The sequence below is a fragment of the Triturus cristatus genome, chromosome 11, assembly GCF_964204655.1.
Source record: "Triturus cristatus chromosome 11, aTriCri1.1, whole genome shotgun sequence".
In the NCBI taxonomy this organism is placed as follows: Eukaryota; Metazoa; Chordata; class Amphibia; order Caudata; family Salamandridae; genus Triturus; species Triturus cristatus.
Genome location: NC_140594.1, coordinates 617,049,372 through 617,063,792, shown reverse-complemented (window position 1 = coordinate 617,063,792; position 14,421 = coordinate 617,049,372). Strand labels below are relative to the sequence as shown.

Genomic DNA, 14,421 nt, shown 5'->3' with positions numbered 1-14,421 from the left:
GAGACTTATGAGAATACTAGCCTCCCTTGGTCAAGCAGATGTTTGGAGCCGAGGGGCCCAATCCATTCCTACTTGGCCAGTCTGCTGTTGCTGATGATCTGAGGATAGAAGCCCCGCATGCACTTGCTTGGGGTCTAAGGACGCATGCACTTGGTACTCAGTCGCGCTGCTGTGTGTTGGAGTATGAGGAGGATGTGTATGTCGCGTTCTATGCAAGGCAGTGGGATCTGAGGCTTTTCTACTTCACCAGGTGGCTATGTGAATCCCACTAAGTCCAGAGTGGAATAAAGCTCTCAGACCCCCTTTGTTGCTTCACCTGTAAAAATTATTTCATCCCATAAAGCACTTCTGTAGTAGTAGTAGCAGTATTTTGCATCCCATTGCACCCTCAAATGTTTTTTTTAACACATACATGCCTAGACTGGGCTAGTGTGTTACAATTTTTGGAACATTAAATTGCTGCCCATTTCCCGCCATGCAGCTAGATAAATGCACGTGTTCTTAGATTTCCATTCCTCCATTGTGAGGGTGGATATTCGTAATGTCTAGTAAGACTCCTCCATCACGAGGATTGGTCTGTGGCAATGCCCCAGCGCCAACTTTAAATCATTGTCTCTACCAGGTTGGTCGCATTGGAAAAGATAATGTTTCCGCTGAAACAGGTGACCAAGGTTGTAGACTTAAAACAATGCCGAAGACGCGGGATACCCCTTAGGTTTGCGCTGCATCTCTAATGCACATCAATCAATCCGTTTTCTATTTATTGTGCCTCGGGCTGAATTGAATCTCCGCTTCACCTCTACTTAAAACCTTCACCAGTTCAGATTTGACTTCAGACCGGCCACTGCTTAACTCTACACCTTAGAAACCTCATCACCCCTATACTCCAGATTGAAGGGACATTCTCCTTCCTGGTGACAATGCGACTCTTGCCTAATCCCTCCATTAGGTAACAACTCAGGTCTGTATATGTTTGTCCTGATGATGATCCTATTATGTGAAAAGAATCGGAACACCGTCGACATTCCATACAGTCTCTTCTATGTATACATTTATTGTAATATTGAGAGCTGTATTCGAACTGATTTAACTGTGATACAAACATTGCACCATTAAGTCACATGTATCACTTTTTTGCTGAACACTTCTTCACGTCACCCTCTGCATTTTTATTTTCTAAAAAAATTCTCTTGATGCTTGCATATTAAATCATCGTTTTCAATTTGGAACCTTCATTGTTATTATAATTTAATTTCTGGCCCCATAGAGCCCCAGTTGTCCTTAAAATATGACTTAGCACAGAGAAGCATTGGGTTTTGTAATTAAATTAGGCAAAGGCTACAGAAAAAAACACCATTAAGATTTGCCCAGGTTGCTGCGGTCCGTTTCTGCAGACTGGCAAATGCCAAGTGTGAGAAAGTGGCTCTGTATTTACTGTTCCCAAATAGGTGCAGTGTGTACAGAGTCCACAGTCCCCAGAGGTTTGGCAGAGGCTAAAGTTAGATATAACCTTACTCTCTAAAGTGGTAGCTTGGTCGAGCAGTAAGGCAGTATCAGAGGACAGTGTAAAGCATTTGTTGTACACACTCAGTCAGCAAATGGTCTCACACACTCAATAACTTAACTCTAGGCCAATGGTTTATATACAAAATATGTCTGTTTTATTTTAGAACCAACAATAGGTATTAAAATATACTTTCTCAAGATGAGAGGCTTTAGTTAAATACTTTTGCAATATGCAATTGACTTTTGTAGATAGTTACTGGTTGTTGCAATAAGCAACACAATTTCAAACACAATAATGCATTGAGCTCAATGGAAGTATTAAGTTATTTGCAATAGATTACTTTCAGGATTACTTTTCTAACTCCAGGACTGGATCCTAGATTCAGTCCTGGGACAGTTCTTGGAAACAAGTAAGTAAAGTCGACTTAGTTACTGTTGTGATTTTAGGCAATATTTTGCTGTTTTAAAAGTTGACAGAAGAAATTTCATAGAAAAACAGTCAATGATTCCCTACGGGAGAAAATTCAAGTTACAGGTAAGGTATGTTCTTGTTACTTTTGTAAACCAGTACTGGGCTCCTAGGCTGAGTAATGGGATCTCAATCTAAAACAGGTAAGCAATTACGTTTTCAGAGTTGGTACGATTTTTAAAGAATATTGGTAGTATGCAAAAATCGACAGAAGAAATTTCACAGAAAAACGGTCAATGATTTCCTATGGAAGAAATTTGGGTTAATGGTAAGTACGGTTGTGAGTACTTTTCAGGGTCAGTGCTGGGCACCAAGATTCAGCACTGGGATCTCTCCTAATAGCAGGTGAGTATTTTCGTTTTCGTTACTAGGTTGACTTTAGGTGAATATTTTAAGTTTTAGAAACTCCACACTTAGAAGAAATTTCAGAAGAAACCAGTCAATGTTATCCTATGGAGGAAAATTGGGTTATCGGCTTTCGGGTAAGTACTTGACTGGCAGAGTTAAGGTTGCTGGGCATAGACTCAGGGGTCTCCCAGGGTCAGGTAAGTACAGTTGTTACACCCTCAGCGGTGCAGGGGCAGCCGGGTGCAGAGTGAGTTAGGCCCAGTGTTATCCTATGGGAGGCAGGGGGGCCTTGGTTGGTGGCTGCTGACTAGCAGGCCACGCGGCTTTGGGAGCTGGGCTCCTGGTCACTTGCTCAGGGCAAATGGGGAGGTAGATAGGTGTAGAGGTTACACTGCCAGGGCCACTCGGGCGGCTGGGTGCAGGGTGCTTTTGAGCCTTCGGGCGCTTAATGGATTTCAATGGGAAAGCTCCTGGTTGAACAAAGGCTGCAAGCTCAGGGACGAAGATTCTTCAGCTACCACCACCACTTCGAGAGGTAAGTTGGGTAGTTGGAGGATAGGTAGGTACCCAGGAGTCGGGCACAGGGGGCCGCAGGGCGCCGGGTGCCTTTTGGTGTCGGGAAATCTTACCCTCTGTTGATCGCAGTTGGGGGGGTACCTGGTTCTGAGGCTGCAGGCGTCGTCCGGAGCGTCGAGGTGAGTCCTTGGGTGCCGGATTCGGGGACGTCCCCCGAGCTTGCAGCCTTTGTTCGACCAGGAGCTTTCCCATTGAAATCCATTGAGCGCTCGAAGGCTCAAAAGCACCCTGAACCCAGCCGCCCGAGTGGCCCTGGCAGTGTAACCTCTACACCTATCTATCTCCCCATTTGCCCTGAGCAAGTGACCAGGAGCCCAGCTCCCAAAGCCGCGTGGCCTGCTAGTCAGCAGCCACCAACCAAGGCCCCCCTGCCTCCCATAGGATAACACTGGGCCTAACTCACCCTGCACCCGACTGCCCCTGCACCGCTGAGTGTGTAACAACTGTACTTACCTGACCCTGGGAGACCCCTGAGTCTATGCCCAGCAACCTTAACTCTGCCAGTCGAGTACTTACCCGAAAGCCGATAACCCAATTTTCCTCCATAGGGTAACATTGACTGGTTTCTTCTGAAATTTCTTCTAAGTGTGGGGTTTCTAAACTTTAAAATATTCACCTAAAATCAACCGAGTAACGAAAACGGAAATACTCACCTGCTATTAGGAGAGATCCCAGTGCTGGATCTTGGTGCCCAGCACTGACCCTGAAAAGTACTCCCAACCGTACTTACCACTAACTCAATTTTCTCCCGTAGGAAACCATTGACTGTTTTTCTGTGAAATTTCTTCTAAGTGTCGATTTTTGCAAACTACAAATATTCTTTAAAAATCGTACCAACTGTGAAAACGTAATTACTTACCTGTTTTAGATAGATGTCCCAGTACTGAGCCTAGGAGCCCAGCACTGGATTACAAAAGTAACGAGAACATACTTTAACCGTATCTCGAATTTTCTTCCATCGGAAACCAATGACAGTTTTTCTATGAAAGTGTCAATTTTGCAAACGTATAAATATTCCTTAAAAATCGCCTGTATAACTTAAACGCAGTTTCTCAACTGCTTACCGGTGGTACACTAGTGCTGGATCCAGGATCCAACACTGACCTAGAAAAAGTAACCCTAACCCCACTTACCTGCTAAGTGAATTTCCTTCCATAGGATATCATTGGTAATTTGATCAGAAAAAGTGTCAACTTTTAAAATAGCAAAATATTGCTTAGAAATCACAACAGTAACTAAAAGTATTTACTCACTTGTTTCCAAGAACTGTCCCAGGGCTGAATCTAGGATCCAGTCCTGGAGTTAGAAAGGTAATCCTGAAAGTAATCAATTGCATATAACTTAAAATTCCCATTGAGCTCAATGTATTATTGTGTTTGAAATTGTTTTGCCTATTGCAACAAACTGTAACTATTGCATTCCAAGTCAATTGTCTTTTACAAAGTGTTGGAAAACCACTCCCACACTAGAAGGGGTGGTGGTGGTCTTCCGGACACACTGTGGTAGCTTGGCTCGAGTGGTCAGGAATCAGGCTCCGTGCTAAGCATACGACATACCCAAACAATAACCATGCGTGCATCCGTTCCAAAAACGACTCTACACCGTAAAAATTATGAAAATAACTTTCTTTAGTTGCTGATTGGAGAAAATAAATAACAATCACAATATACAAACTTTTTTAGAAAGTGCAGGACAAATAAATACTGGCTTAATGATTCAATAAATAGGGGTGATCATAAATACTGAAGGCATATATGAAAGTGCAATACAGACAGGCAATTAAATATTCTGAGGCAATAAATACTGTAACCAATAAATATTGTGCATCAATAAATACTGTGGACCAATAAATACAGTGGAACAAGAAATAGGTTAAATACAATAAATACAGTGCCCCTAATAAATACTTAAAAGCTGACAGTGACACTCATGGATTCAGATCACTTCTGAATTCCTAAGGGCTGATTTGGCCCAGGCACAGCTTGTGGGGATGTGGAAGGCTTGGGGGTGTCTACTCCCTGGCTTGGTCAAGGCTGAGGCCTAAACTGAGGTAGATAAAGGGGGGAAATACCAGAGACCTGGCTCTCTCTCTCCACACAACTCCTCTAGATTAGTCCCAGTTCACCCCTGGCACAGTCAGGTTGGTTCCAGCACCTCCCTAGCCCCTTAGAGCAGTCTCTCAGGTCTCCACAGGGCCTTAGGCGCCCTCTACTCCACTTACTGCCCTTTTTCTGATGCTCCGACGCCGCTGGAGTCGGGTCGATGCCGTGAGGCGGTTCCAGCTCGATGTCGGCGGCCTCGGCACAATGTCAGTTCTTTGACGACGCCGGCGGCGGCTCCGGTCTCGACGTCAGCGGCCTCGGTTCGATCTCGGCCTCCAATTCGATGGCGTCGGGCAATCTTACTCGATGTCGACTTCGGGCGGCTCCGGTCCGATGGCGACCTCGGCTTCGATGACGTCGGCTGGCCTTGCCTCGATGTCGACTTCCGGCGGCTCCGGAGTGCGATCCTCACTCCCGACCTCCGGTGCTCCTCACAGGTTTCCGGCGACTCCGGAGTGCGACCTCCACTCCCGACCTCCGGCACGATTCTCACAGGTTCCGGCGACTCCGGAGTGCGATCCTCACTCCCGACCTCCGTTACCCTTCACCTCGGTCTCCGACGACTCCGGAGGGCGGACTTCACTCCTCCGATGACGCCGCTCACTCGACCTCGGGTGACTTCCTCCTCGACCTCTGGTATTCCTCACGACCTCTGACGGCGCCCTCTCTCGACCTCTGGCGGCTCCGGGTACGACGTCTGCTTTTCCAGTCAGCGCCGCTTCTCCACCTCGGGCTCCAGGTCTTAGGCTACTCGACGTCGGACTTCAGGGAAACCAGCTTCCAGGTCAGGATCTTGCTGTTCTCTTGTTTCTAAGGCCTGTTCCTGCTGTCCAGGTCCTCAGGATGGTTTTTCTGACTTCTTTCCACACAGGGCTCTAGGCTGGGCTCCGTCAGTAGGGACTAGTATCAAGGGTGGGTTTATGGACCCCACTCCAGGCACAAGTTTCCACCCCTGCTGCTTCACTCCTTCCTCCTTCACGTTTGTGCTGCTCACTCTTCACCAGTCAGGTGCCAACTGCCAGCTCCAACTGCCAACTCTCTGTCTTAGCTTCCCAACATTCTAAACCGCCTCCAACTGTCACAGGGTTCTGGAATGTTCTGGAAGGTGCTAGCAGGTTCCAGTGGATGCTGGTGATGTCACAGGTGGCCACCATTTTGTGCTTCAGGCCCCCAGACAGAAGTTTCAGGGGTAGCTAAAATGGCTCCCTGAATCTGCAGCAACACGAAAAAGTCTGGTGGTTCCCAAAAAGGAAAAATTCAAACAGGGTTTGAGGCAAAAGTGGGACAAAATAAATAATGATGAGGAGGGACCACCCAAAGGGCTGACAGGTCTAACACAAAGTATTTAACTAAAGCATCTCATTCTGAGAAAGTATATTTTGATACCTCTTGTTAGTTTTAAAATAAAACAACCATATATTTTTATATACAAACTATTGGCCTAGAATTCAGTTCTTGAGTGTGTGAGACCATTTGCTGACTGAGTGTGTACAACAAATGCTTTACACTGTCCTCCGATACTGCCTTACTGCTCGACCAAGCTACCCCTTTAGAGAGTAAGGTTATATCTAACTTTAGCCTCTGCCAAACCTCTGGGGACTGTGGACCCTATACACACTGTACCTATTTGGGAACAGTATATATAGAGCCACTTTCCTACACCAGCTCAAACTAAATTGCTGCAGGTATGATCTCAGACAGCCCAGTTCTAGGAGTGCTTGGCAAAAATCTAAAGAAGTCACCCGAGGAGAACTGAAAAAATAAATTGGTTTTAAAATATTTATTTGGGGTGGTAGTGGAACACAAAATTACTGTATGGCACTGCACAAATACAAGTTCAATCCTCCCCGCTGAACACCAGTGTAGGCATAGGTAATATTGGCTCATACTCAATTGGCATATTTAATTTGCTTAAAAGGTCCCTAGTACAGGGCACTACATTTGCCCAGAGTAAATTACATGCTACTAGTGAGCCTGCTTTTTATACAAAAAAGTACCTAACCACAAATCTACGAAGCTGTTTAAATATTAAACAGACTTAGACCATTTTGTTACTTCATTTGGTCTAAAGTAATTTATTTACTTCTATTTTCATATTTTCTAGCATATTGAAGCATTATTAGATCATGTGCTTCAAAAAGACAGACCACCTACAACATTTAACATTTACACACAAGATTACTCAATTAATAGAACAAACATGTATTACAAAACATACATTAAGTACCGAATGCAACATAAAACAATTTGGATTCTTATTACAGCCAGTCAAAAATAAACAGCCATAAAAATAGTTATTTCCACATCGATATTATTGGAAACCTATGGAGGCTGTTGTCCACTGGATACACATATTGGAGGGTCTTACGGGGCAAACACATTTTTAAACAAATGCTCCAGATAGACAAGTGAAAGTCATTGGTGTGTTATCCCAAGGAAAGTACATGCTGACGAGTTTTGAGCCCCTCTATCACTCACGGGGTTCTCTTCAGGGCATGTGACTGGATGAAATCTGTATTCGTTCTTAGAGGTACCAATTCTTGTTCAATATATGGTTCAACCTACTGCAACTTCAGTGTAATTGATTTTGGACTGAGTTCTTTTATAAATGAAGCCTTGCCAGTGCGTGGTTCGCCTTAGCTGTGTATGATTAGGTAGGTCTTATTTCTCCTTAAAAAGTCAGTTGTTATTGACTTGTTCCTAAAGGGGTTAGGCATTTGTTTGTGGGTTAAACCTCTACAGGCGGTGAGCGTTAATGAACGAGGTGAGTTCCTACATTGCTTGAATTCTGTTAGTTCGATTGCCTTCTCTTTCTGATATTTGATGCGTATTTTTCCACTAACTTGAGAGCCGGGGTTTCCTGCGCTGTTGAAATTCTCTGCAATTGTTTTCGGTTGACTTCTCTCTCTATTGATAAATGCGATTCTTGTTTTTGTTCGAACAGAATTCAAGCAACGTAGGAACTCAACTTGTTCAGTAACGCTCACCGCCAGTGGAAGTGCTTACCGTAACCCTGTAGTAAGTCTGGAGCCAGGGCAGGGAAGGCAGGGCATTGGTGTACTTCAGTTTCTCCCCACTTCAAAGGCACAACTGTGTATAAAAGAAGGACCCCAGACACCACCACTTCAGTACACTTCTGGACCTGTGGATACTCTGCCAGAAAGAAGGACTTCTGTGCTCCTGAAGGACTGCGACTCTGATGTACTCCCGCTTTGGTGTGCTGACATGAAGACTGCTGCCCTCTTGCCTGGGTGAATAGGACTGGACATGCATCTATTGAACCCAGAACCCAGAGTGACTCCATGAACTAGTTGACTAGCCTCCTGATCTGAAGCCTCAGGGATATGACAGGCTTCCAACCACCTTGCACCTATACCTGGACTGTGCCATCTGTGAGTCTACCCTGCCAAGTGGTTCCACCCCAGTCCTGGACCCTTGAAAGTGGACCTAAGGTAATTGCCAGTGGAACTGATGCATCTCTTCTGCTGAGCGACTCATCCCCAAGCAGAACTGACGCATCTCCTTGGCTGAGCGGTGCATCCCGAGCAGAACTGATGCATCACCTCTGCTACATGGATTGGGGCATCACTAAGACCTGCATCTCCCACTGCAGTTCCCAGAACTGATGCATCACCCCGATGGCGTGGTGTATCCATAGCCCAGGTCCTCCTAACCCTCTTGGAGCCACACATCACCAGCTGTGCACCGCATCCCCGATGCTGGATTTCTCATTGCAAGCCCCGTGGCAGGAACCACGAATGCAATGACTCATCCGGACCTTGCACCGTAGCCTCGCCACATGCTGAAGCATTGCTTCAGCTGCGTGGCGCATCATCGACCTGGATCCATGCAATGTTCCGCAACCAGGATTTAAGGTACTCTGTTCAGGTGGCCTAGCTGGGCCCCGGTAGCCGGACCACTCTCCATTGCGGTAGGCCTGAACTTGTGACTTAGTCCCGGTCCAGCTCGACCAGATAGCCCCAATTGGCTCTTGGGCTTCTTGATGCTATTTACACTAAAAACTCAGTTCTGCAAATTAGATTTTTGTCGATTTCGTCTTATTTTATTTATTAAAAATTGCTCTATTTTTCTAAGTCTGTTGTGGGGTCCTTTTGTGGAGTGTTTTCTCTGTTTTACTGTTTGAAGTGTTGCACAAATACTTTACTCATTACTTTACACATTGCTTCTAAGCTAAGCCTGACTGCTCTGTGCCAAGCTACCAAGGGAGAAAGCACAGGTTAATTTGGGGTTTGCTTGTGCCTTACTCTGACAAGGATTGTGGTTGCTTCTTGACTATGGCTCACTCCCCTGTCAACCAACAACCCAATTTCTTACATTTTCTGTATGGGAGGTTCTGTCATTCTGTCCCTATAAGTGCATATTTTGGTTTAGGGCCCTGATAACGAGTTGGGCGGAGCAGAATTCCTGTATGGAATTCTGCTCTTGCTGATCACAACTGACCCGTTCTCCCTGCAGCCAGGTCCCAGATCCTGGTCTCACCCAACCTACCTTTGCCGTCCCTCCCGTACTCCTCCCACCCTCCTACCTCCAAACAGAATTCCATGCACACATTTACCACTTGTTTAGAGCAGGCGGTTAATGTGTGCATTAAACGCCTCGTAATAGAGCTCTGCAGTGCAGAATACCGGTAGGCAGTTCTTTGTCTCCACATTAATTCCCCAATGCAAGGGGTTTAACTCATAATTGCGCGCTGCTGGTGCGTTGTTATTCCACAGTAACAGGCATTGCATGTGCAGAGATTGCATGCTGCCGGTACCGTGCAGCTCGTAATTCCAGCCTAGGTGCCTGCTTTTTGTACTGTCATCCACTGCTGTCCTGGTGTAGTCATCCATTCCATCTGAAGGCAATGTGATTTAACAAGTGCATGCATACCTCAGTTTTAGTTTGATGCTGGCAGTACTATGTTCTATATCTGCACACAGTGCCTAAAGCAGTTATCTTTTTGTACAGGTGAACCAAATCCAGAAAACCGTCTTGGAGCCACTGAAAAAGTAGGTGAAAGTACTTCAAATCCTTTCCCATTGGAAGTATGCGGGCCACTCCCACACGTTGATAGAGAGGGGTCGGAGATCAAGATACTCAGAGTATTTGCAGGGCATGTTAAATATTATATCAGCGAGTTGTATCAACCCTACTATAAGAAGAAAATGAGCATAGGTGCTTTGGTTCAGGTGTTTGTGAATGGGCTTGTATCCCTGCTGCCTGCGTTGTACGCTTTTGTCTGTTTGGGAAGCTATTCCACTAGACTTGTTTTCAGACCCGTGCATGGCTACTGCCCGCTCTTCGCCTGGTGTGTATGTCATGGGTGCTTGCACGATGTACATTGATCATGGTATTCTCTACTGTAGTGGTTCTTAACTTTCTGCCTTCTGTGTGCCCCCACCTAATCATTACAGGAATCTGGGCACCCCCACTGAGTTATTAATGGAAGCCAGAGTGCAGTTTCAGCGATTTTTGATTATTTGAACCTCCGTGCAATAAAGAAAAATACAGAAACAAGCATTATTCAAACAAAAACACAAATGATTAAATATTTTATATGATTCACAAATATAAACAATCAAAATGTTCTTTCTGGTAGGAAGGTCGAATCTTTTCTAAATTAAACTGATGCCACCCATTGTCCATACTGTATTCTGTTTGATCCATTTGCACTATGTCCACGAATCAATCAGAGGGCACCAGATAAATTTTTAGCCCCCAATTTCAAATCCCTTCACACTTACTGAACGATACAAATTTTTCAATTGTACATTTTGAATCTTTATTTATATACACCTTATTATTAATCTTGTCAATATTAATTACATTTCTAGGCAGTTTCAGACCAATTGAGTTGGCGTTGCAGACTGCCAGGGTCCCCGAACCACAGGTTAAGAACCGCTGCTCTACCGCTGCTGGTGGACTGTTCTCTATGTGGATGTATCTTGCAATACTGTCACAACCTCTCTCTAGGCGAGACAGAATAATGCACTGCTGCTGATGCTAGTCGTTTTCTTTTTTTTGTTCTTCCTTTCTTTTTTTCTTTCCCTCTTGTCAGAGTGACATTAGCTTGCACTGCTGCACATTTGTGGTACCTGGTTTGTGTTTGAGAGTTTAACTCTTCTGCTGCACATTACATCTGCTGTGTACAAGAGAGGTTGGCACTGGTTAATCACCTGTGCTGTGTGTGAGGTAAACCTACACTGCTCCATCTGGTGCTGTACTTGTGCTGTGTGTCAGTGTGTTTGCACTGCTGCTTTCTGTAGTATACCTGTTCTGTGTCTGAGGGAATTGTAGCACACTTGAGCTGACCACATTTCCTGCCACCTCCTCATGCTTTGCTCTTTTCTGCTCTGCCAGGTATAGCAGCGTCTTCCCCAGTCTCAACATGGCGGTGAAGAGACGTGAGCAGACTCTGCAGGACTACAAACGCCTTCAATCCAAGGTGGAAAAATATGAAGAAAAGGAAAAGACCGGACCCGTCCTTGCCAAACTTCATCAGGTGTGGAGTCTGCACAATACTTTTTTATATGTTGTGACACACAAGGGTCTGATCATATCTGCAGGATGGCACACCTGGGCATAAGTATTGTTATATTGTGGTAAACCTTGGCCTGAATACTTGTTATTGTGAAATCTTGTGTCCTGACTACCTATATTCAATGGCAGAATCAGTCAAAATCTTGCAGGCAAAGGCTGAAAAACAAAACTGAAAAATGTCAGGATTTGTGCCCCTGTCAAACCAGTTCAGTGGATATATGTAGAATTAAGTTTTTCCTCCCAAACCACTCAGTGTGTGGGAAATTTGCATACACATCTTCATGCGATCTTGTGTTTCTTTTCCTCCTTCTCAACTGGTTGGAAATGGTCTGTGATTTTTCAGAAAATAAAAATGTCACTGTAAAAAAATGTTGGCAGCATCCATGTAATGAATGTAGGAAAGTGCCCCTTTTTGACAAGGTCACCTCCACTTTTTGCCTGGTAATTGATGCAATTTTGACAGAAGCGCACTGTGTTCCTGCTGTCCAGGTCCCCAGTACCAGATCTGTTTCCCTAAAACGGTACAATTATTCCCCCAATTGGCAATTTCTTTAGCACCCCCTGTAAGTCCCTAGTAAATAGTACCCCTGGTACCCAGGGCAGGGGGACAAAAGAGGGTCCCTAAGGGCTGCAGCATGTGTTGTGGCACCCTGAGAGACGCTCCACCCAACTCATGCAAACTACCATTGCATACTGCATAACATGGTCCAGAGAAAAGTAAAGATAAGACATGGCACACCTCCTGTGTGCCACGTCTGCAGACACTGCATGTATTATAAGTAAGTCACCCCTACAAAAGGCCTTAAAGCCCTAAGGCAGGGTGCATTATATTACATGTGAGGACATATCTGCATGAACAGATATGCCCCTGTGATGTTCATGTCGATTCCTGGACATTACCAGTGAACAGGGAAGCCATCTTGAGTATATGTACTGAGCACTGGTGATTGAGTTCCCCAGCTACACAATGGCTTAACTGAAATTAAAGATGTTTGGTATCACACCTCTCGTGTTAATAAGCCCACACTGTTTCCAGTGATGGATTTAGTAATACATGCACCCAGAGGGCACTTTAGAGGTGCACCCTGAAAATCAAGCAATCTCTAGTGTACTGACTGACTGATGTAGACCAGCCTGCCTCCAAAGACAGGTTTCTATCCCCCTGCTAGTGAGAGCTTATACTCTTGAGGGCAGAAACAATGCCTGCTCCGGCCAAAGGTATCCCCTCCTCCGAACAGAAATGGCAAATTGCCAGCCATCTCGCTTGGAGTAGAGGAGCTACTCTACTGCTGTCCACAGGCACAGACGAAGCAGAGTCTGGTTTACTGTGTTATATTTTCCTGGCCAGCCTGAAGAAGCAGCCACCCAGGAAGAGGTAACTGTACTCCTGAAGGTCAGATCTGTCCCATCACTGAGTGAGAGGACACTAGGACCGACCGGAGCTGCACAGCACCAATACCTGGGGTACCGGACCACTTGCAGCAAACAAAACCCATGAGAGTCCAATCTGGACTCCTGCAATGAGACCAAGCAGCCATCGAGGGACATCGGCCCGCAGAAACCCACTTACAGAGTGCTTCAGCTGTCCTGATTTCTGCACCGTCAACCGGCGAGACCAACAACCGTGAGAGCCGTTAAAGCACACAACCCAGCTGACCTATCTACTCTGCACCCGACCGCACCGGCCCAGGTACCTGTGAATCGATTGTGCTTTCTTCCCAGGACTCTGGTGCCCCGAGCCCCCTATTGGGAGCTCCTAGACTTGTCCCCAAGTCCCCTTCTGCAGCCTGTTTCAGGATCACCCTTCTTTCCACAGCCATAGCGAGCAAAGCTACCAACATGACCAGCACTTCTGCACCCGGACGCCTCAGGGCAAGTAACGAGTAACTGCTGGTGGAACCTTGAACCATGGCCCCCTACAACCCTAAGTCCAGAAGGAGACCCCCAGAAACCGACCGTAGATAACAGTATGCACCATATGCCTTTTTCCCCCATAGGAAAGCAGTGCCGCGTAAAGACTCATTTAAGTGAACATTTTACTTTCTTTTAAAAATAGATATTTAAAAAAAGTACTTCCTTGATAACGAAGTTCTTTGTATCAAAATTTACATACAAATATGACTTAGTTTTCTAAATTGGTCTCTGATTTATTGTTGGGTCTCATTTATTGTCTCTGTGAGTATAGCAAATGCTTAGCACTATCTTCTGATCAGCCTAAACTGCTTGCCCACACTACCGCAAAAGAGCGCATTAAGTGATATAATTGTTTCCTCTGTAAACCAATAAGAGTTGCCTGTACTCTCTACACAGTGTACCTCGTTTTGTTCCACTATATAGAGAGCCAGCTTCCTACATTGGAGGTTCAGCGGGGGGATACAAGACTTTGCATTTGCTGGTACCACTTGGTCAATAGGTGACTCCACGATGGATTAAACCTAGATCTGTGACTGGGGTTGAGTGTTTGAAAAGTTTCAACACTGTCCATCATTTTATTTTGTGATGTTGCTATGTGCGCCCTAAGTGGCTAAGAGTATGCGCAGATGTGGGCCCCTTGCTAGCTGCACCATAAAATTCAAGCGAGCCTGGCTGATGAGGGGTGATACCCTGAAACCGGACCCGGGATGCTTGTTTCTGGTCCAGGGAGGACCTGGATTGGCAGTACAGGCTGGACTGTTCCCATGGGAAGCAGGGTAAGACTGATTTGCATATGGCAGGGTCCAAACTGGGGCGACATGGCGAGCAAAATAACAGTGGATGAAACCCAGATCTGTGACACGGGATCAGTGTTTGAAAAGTTCCAACACTCCGTCCATTATTTTATTTTGTTATGCCACTATCTAGTGAGCCAGCTTCCTACATTGGTGGTTCAGCGGTGGG

General features: G+C 45.5%; 1 protein-coding gene across 8 annotated transcripts in view; it reads left to right on the top strand.

Annotated features, from left to right (window-relative positions):
- BIN3 (bridging integrator 3) overlaps positions 1–14,421 on the top strand; it is a 179,490-nt gene that overhangs the window by 100,973 nt on the left and 64,096 nt on the right. For all 8 annotated transcript variants that reach the window (XR_014970558.1, XR_014970559.1, XM_085634004.1 and 5 more), the window contains 2 exons: positions 9,973–10,013; positions 11,365–11,506. Coding sequence is in view for 6 of the 8 variants with exons in the window: in XM_085634004.1 (XP_085490130.1) it covers positions 9,973–10,013; positions 11,365–11,506 (183 nt within the window). In the remaining 2 variants the exon portion in view is untranslated. The remainder of the gene's footprint in view (positions 1–9,972; positions 10,014–11,364; positions 11,507–14,421) is intronic.